At 56.9% G+C, this 6,125-nt stretch overlaps 1 protein-coding gene across 1 annotated transcript in view; it reads left to right on the top strand.

Moving 5' to 3' along the window:
• The window catches only part of LOC103174302 (liprin-alpha-3-like), a 16,045-nt gene extending 12,042 nt beyond the window's left edge, over positions 1 to 4,003 (top strand). Inside the window, exons 11-13 of the mRNA XM_042344936.1 lie at positions 3,273 to 3,441; positions 3,544 to 3,616; positions 3,805 to 4,003. Coding sequence (XP_042200870.1) covers positions 3,273 to 3,441; positions 3,544 to 3,602 — 228 coding nt within the window. The 3' untranslated portion in view covers positions 3,603 to 3,616; positions 3,805 to 4,003. The remainder of the gene's footprint in view (positions 1 to 3,272; positions 3,442 to 3,543; positions 3,617 to 3,804) is intronic.
• The last annotated feature ends 2,122 nt before the right edge of the window (positions 4,004 to 6,125 follow it).

Below are 6,125 nucleotides of genomic sequence, written 5' to 3'. Positions count from 1 at the left end.
GGACAGTATGATGGAGGAAACCATCACTCCCCGGGAGATGCTTGCATCTGGTTAATGCTCAGGGACAAGGTAGTTTTATCAGTCCTGCAGATAATGGGACCCCTGAGAGAGCGGTGCTGGAGCCTTGGGCTTCAAACTCTGAAGATGGTGGACAGTTTCCATCGGTAGGTGGATGTGAGGTGCTGGCTTCCCCCTTACACTGCGTTCTACTCCCCCCCCCCACCCACCCACCCACTCACCCATCCACGCACCCACCGGCGCGCGCACACCCCCACTGACACCCACACACACAGACCCTTTCACTAACACACCCACACACTCTCTCTCTGTCACACACACACAACCAGGGGCGCGGGCGGGGCTGTGTCCCAGAGGACGGGGCAGTGTCCCAGAGGAGGGGGCCGGTGTCCAAACGGGTGGGGGGCTCGGGGGCTGTGACTGACCCGGGCCCCTGTGTGTGTGTGTGTGTGTGTGTGCTGCAGGATCAGCCTTCACTACGGGATCATGTGCCTGAAACGACTGAACTACGACAAGAAGGACCTGGAGAGCAAGAGGGAAGAGAGCATCAGCGAAGTCAAAGGTCAGTCTTGGCCCGCCAAACGCACAGTCACCACGCTTTACAGGGAAGCGCTTCGGGACGTCCCGACGACGTGATCGGGCGCTTGTGTCGGGCGCGGGGAGGAGTACCGTCACCGTTTCTTAACATTATTCCTGTGCCTCAGACGTGATGGTCTGGACCAACGAGAGGATGATGAGTTGGGTGCAGGACATCGGACTGAAGGAATTCGCCAACAACCTCCTGGAGAGTGGGGTCCACGGGTCCCTCATCGCTCTCGATGACACCTTTGACCACAACGACATCGCGCTGCTCTTGCAGATCCCGACGCAAAGCACTCAGGTACGGCAACGAGACCGAACGGCGGCCGAAAAGCCGGGTCGCTGGTGCCGTAGCTCGGGGGGTGGGGGGGGGGTGGGGTGGGGCGGGGGGTCGGAGCCCTCCCCTCGCAACCGAGGGCACCCGGGTTCGATTCCCGGGCGGGACGAAACGTTGGGCAAGTTTCCACACGCGCGCGCGCACACCCCCACCCATACACACCCCCACCCACGGACACACACCCCCACACACACACCCTCACGCACACACACACACCCCACACACACACGCACACGCCACACACGCGCGCCCCCACACACGCGCCCCCCCACACACACACGCGCACACCCCCACACAGGCGCACGCGCACACAAACGCACGCCTTTGTTTACCCAGCAGCTGTTAGTCGATTGACGCATCGCTTTTCCTGGGATAATGATCCCTTCCAAAAAAAAATAATAATAATAATTCGGTCACTTCGATCCACGACTGTTTGTGGGGACGCTGCCGGGCGCAATTGGCTGCCCACAAACCGTGCAGTCACTACACTTCACAATGTATTCTGTGCAGTGCTGGAGACGCCTCGACGACACATTAAGGCGCTGTAACAAATGAGAGTCTCTCCCTCTCTCGCTCCGAACCTCCTTCCTTGGATTTAAGAGAATTTAGGATCAAACTATTTCACCCGGAGGGCAGTGAGAGTGTGGAGTTCGCTGCCTGAAGCTGTGATGAGGGGAAGAGAAGGGGGAGAGAGGGGGTGAGGGAGGGGAGATTTGTGGAGTATAAACACGTCACAGACTTGTTGGGCTGTTTTCCGTGCTGTAGGGTCTGTGTAACCTTTGCCTGTGTGTGTGTCTGTCTGTGTGTGTGTGTGTCCATGTCTGTCTGTGTGTGTATCTGTGTGTGTGTGTGTGTGTGTGTATCTGTGTGTGTGTGTGTATCTGTGTGTGTGTGTATCTGTGTGTGTGTGTGTATCTGTGTGTGTGTATCTGTGTGTGTGTGTATCTGTGTGTGTGTGTATCTGTGTGTGTGTGTATCTGTGTGTGTGTGTATCTGTGTGTGTGTGTGTATGTGTGTGTGTGTGTGTATGTGTGTGTGTGTGTATCTGTGTGTGTGTGTGTGTGTGTATCTGTGTGTGTGTGTGTGTGTGTGTGTGTGTGTATCTGTGTGTGTGTGTGTGTATCTGTGTGTGTGTGTGTGTGTATCTGTGTGTGTGTGTGTGTGTGTCTGTGTGTGTGTGTGTGTATCTGTGTGTGTGTGTGTATCTGTGTGTGTGTGTATGTGTGTGTGTGTATGTGTCTGTGTGTGTGTGTGTGTGTGTGTGTGTGTGTGTGTGTCTGTGTGTGTGTGTGTGTATCTGTGTGTGTGTGTGTATCTGTGTGTGTGTGTGTATGTGTGTGTGTGTATGTGTCTGTGTGTGTGTGTGTGTGTATCTGTGTGTGTGTGTGTATCTGTGTGTGTGTGTGTGTGTATCTGTGTGTGTAGTGTGTGTGTGTGTGTATCTGTGTGTGTGTGTGTGTGTGTGTGTGTGTGTGAGACAGGCTCGTCAGATATTGGAGACGGAGTTCAACAGTCTGCTGCTGCTCGGCACTGATCGACGACAGGAGGAGGTGAGTTCATCAGGGAAAGTGTGTGTGTGTTTGAGGGAGAGTGTCAGAGTGTGTTTGGGGGGTTGGTTGGTTGTGTGTGATAGGGACGGGGTTGTGGTTGTATGTGTGTGAGAGGTGTTTGTGTGTGTGGAAGGCGCTATAAATGTTAATTTTGGTCTGTGTGTGTGTCGGGGAGTGCGTGTGTGTGTCGGGGAGTGCGTGTGTGTGTCGGGGAGTGCGTGTGTGTGTCGGGGAGCGTGTGTGTGTGTCGGGACGGTGGGTAGGGAGTGCGTGTGTGTGTCAGGGAGTACGTGTGTGTGTGTCGGGGAGTGCGTGTGTGTGTCGGGGAGTACGTGTGTGTGTGTCGGGGAGTGCGTGTGTGTGTCGGGGAGTGCGTGTGTGTGTCGGGGAGTGTGGGTGTGTGTCGGGGAGTGCGTGTGTGTCGGGGAGTGTGGGTGGTGTCGGGGAGTGCGTGTGGTGGTCGGGAGTACGTGTGTGTGTGTCGGGGAGTACGTGTGTGTGTGTCGGGGAGCGTGGGTGTGTGTCGGGGAGTGCGTGTGTGTGTGTTGGGGAGCGTGTGTGTGTGTTTTGGGGAATGTGCGCGGGTGTTGGGGAGTGTGTGTGGGAATCGGGGGAAGATTTCCATCGCTGTATAAAAGAGCTGTGTTGATGCTGTGGAGACATAACGCCTCTCAATATTGCTCCCCACACCCTCCCTCATTCCCCCACCCCTACCCCCTACCCCCACCCCCGCGCCCTCCACCCACCCCTACCCCCTCCCCCCACCCTCGCCCCCACCCCCGGGACAGGACGACGCCAAGAACTTCAGCCGCGCCCCCTCGTGGCGCAAGCGATTCCGAGCGAAGGAGATGAGGGACATGACGTCGGACACATCAGAGACACTGCCGGCGAACTTCCGGGTCACGCCAGCCATCATCGCCTCCCAGAGCCTGCAGCTCCGCAAGGTGCAGCCGGACAGTAAGTCTAACCCTACCCCACCCTCCCCGCCCCGAGGACATGCGTGTGCGTGCGTGCGTGCGTGTGTGTCGGCCGCTCACGTGTGCCCCGTGTGTTTGACAGGCAACTCGCCCGCGAGCCAACGAGGAGAGGCAACCTCCGTCCGCACTTACTCCTGTTAGTCACACCTCGTGAGGTGAGTGTACAGACTCTTTACACAAACCCCCCCACACACACACACACCCCTCCTCTATATACACCCCCTCACAAATACCCCTCCTGTACATAATCCCCAACACACACACACAAACACCTCTCCGACACATACAACCACAACCCCCATTCCCCCCCCCCGCCCCCTCACTGTTGCCGTTGTCTCCCCAGGTGAAGGTCGAGGGTGATGAGCGACTCTCACTCTGCGTAGGAGGGAACGAGAAGCCAATACAACCTGACACGACTGTTAACAGACGCCCGGCCTGTCCTGTCCCTGATCCTGTCCGACGGCAGCTGACACAGCGGCTGAAGTGGACGCCAAGCCACACACACACCCTCACGCACCCACACACACACCCACACACACACCCTCACGCACACCCTCACTCACACCCTCACGCACACACCCTCACGCACACACCCTCACGCACACACCCTCACGCACACACCCTCACGCACACACCCTCACGCACACACCCTCACGCACACACCCTCACGCACACACCCTCACGCACACACCCTCACACACACACACACACTGACTGCCCTGGTGTCTCTTCCCCCGGGGAGCAAGACCGCAGACAGACAGACAGACAGACAGACGGCTGGGTGGACAGACAGACACAGACACCCCCTGACTGTTAGCTGTGGGACACAGGAGCCTGAGCACTGCCACGTGTTGGAGTCCCAGCGATCGATTGTAAATAACGGTGAAACACACACAGTTCCCTCACTCTGAGGCTAACGACAGACTCCATCCGTCTGATCAACGCGGTTCCTATCAGTCTCTCTCTCTGCCAATCACTGAATCGTTGGCGTAAAATATTCTGTTTTTTTTGTCCTGCAGAACGTTGTTTGTTGCTTGTCTGAATTCTGCACTTTTCTCCTCCCGCGCTCCCCCTCTGCCTCTCCCCCACCTCCTCCCTCTCCCGCCCTCCGCAACCCCCACCACCCCCCCCAACACGCGCAGTGTAGAGGGAGCTTTACTGTGTCCCCGACCCGTGCTGTCACTGACCATCGTTGCGAGGAGACGGACATACAGACGAGGTCGATGAGAGTCGCTGTGTCCCCTCTGCGTTGTCGGGGGAAGTACTGTGTTTCGTTATCCTGCTCGGAGGGAACGGGGTACATTGAGCGCGCGCGCGCGTGTGCGTGTGTCTGTATGCGTGCGCGCGTGTGTGTGCGCGCGTGCAAGCATGTACATGTGTGTGCCTACGTATTCGCGTGTGTGTGTGTGTGTGTGTGTGTGTGAACGGGGGCAAGCGTGCGTGCGTGCCCGCACCTGTGTGTGTAAGCGTGTGTCTGTGCGTGGGCTGAGAGGTGTCAGTCAGTCTCCGAGATGGAGACGTGAAACAGAGGTCTCGGGGGCGGAGGGGGCGAAGCGGGTGGGGGTGTGGGGGGGGTGGGAGAATCTCCCCCAGATTCCCTAAACCTTGAGGGTTGGGGAGGGGTGTGGGGCAGCGTTTGCACGTCCTGGAAGGTTCGAACCTCCCTTCCCTCACTCGGGAAGTGTCTGGGTGGGTGGGTGGGTGGGTCGGGAGATATCTGTACAACAAGTGACCACATTCCCCGGGGGAGAGGAGAGGAGGAGGTGTGGGGGGAGAGAGAGGGAGGGTGTGGGTGGGTGTGTGTGGGTGTGTGGGTGGGTGTGTGGGTGGGTGTGTGGGTGGGAGCCCTTATCTGTAAATCTGGTCCGTGGCTGAGCTCCCAACACTGTAAATTATGCTTTGCTGTTGTCATGAACAGGACTTGGAGATGTTTTTTTGTAAGTGGATGATTATTGTGTCTCTCTCTCTCTCTCTGTGCTGTTCCGCCATTATTACTCCTCTCCCTTTCGTATATTTTCTTCTTCCTTTTTAACTCCCGAACCAGGACGGGAGGAGAGGCACGAGCTTCTCTCTTTCTCTCTCTCTCTTTCTCTCCCTCTCTCTCCCTCTCTCTCAATCTCTCTCTCTCTCTCTCTCTTTTTTAATATTTATTTTGCGATGCCGGTTTTGCGGTCAGTTTGCAGATTGTATTTACCGTTTAAATCTTCGCCTAGGGTTTTTCCAATGTCTCTCCGCAGGGCAGGACCCCAAGGTACGAATCGATCAGATATATTTGTGACGTGTTTTTTTCAAGCCGATCCAAATTACGATGGATGGAGGCGTAATGGTGGCTGTCATGGGGCAACAGGGGGCAGCAGAGACCAAGCAAATGCCTCTGCCATCTCAGCCGCGCGTAGGAATGTTATCGGACGCGCATCTCTCTCGTGCCCCTCACCTTAAAGGAAGAACCCCTCGTTAGCTCTGAGTCCCGTGGCTTCCAAGCAGCCGTGCGTGGCAGGGAGGGAGGGAGGGAAGGAGGGATGGACTATGCCCGGTAGCACAGTCCCCCCCACCACCAAAATCGTCGTTCGAGCGCTTGCTCGAGCCTTAGGCAAACTTCCTGACTCCTCACGCCACTGTTTACCTATCAGTAAGTAGGAGCCAGGTTGTTAGTCCATTGGCGGA

This window comes from Callorhinchus milii, unplaced genomic scaffold (assembly GCF_018977255.1).
Source record: "Callorhinchus milii isolate IMCB2004 unplaced genomic scaffold, IMCB_Cmil_1.0 Scaffold31, whole genome shotgun sequence".
Classification (NCBI taxonomy): Eukaryota; Metazoa; Chordata; class Chondrichthyes; order Chimaeriformes; family Callorhinchidae; genus Callorhinchus; species Callorhinchus milii.
Note: the sequence above shows the minus strand (reverse complement) of the source record. Positions and strands in the feature narration are given on the sequence as shown.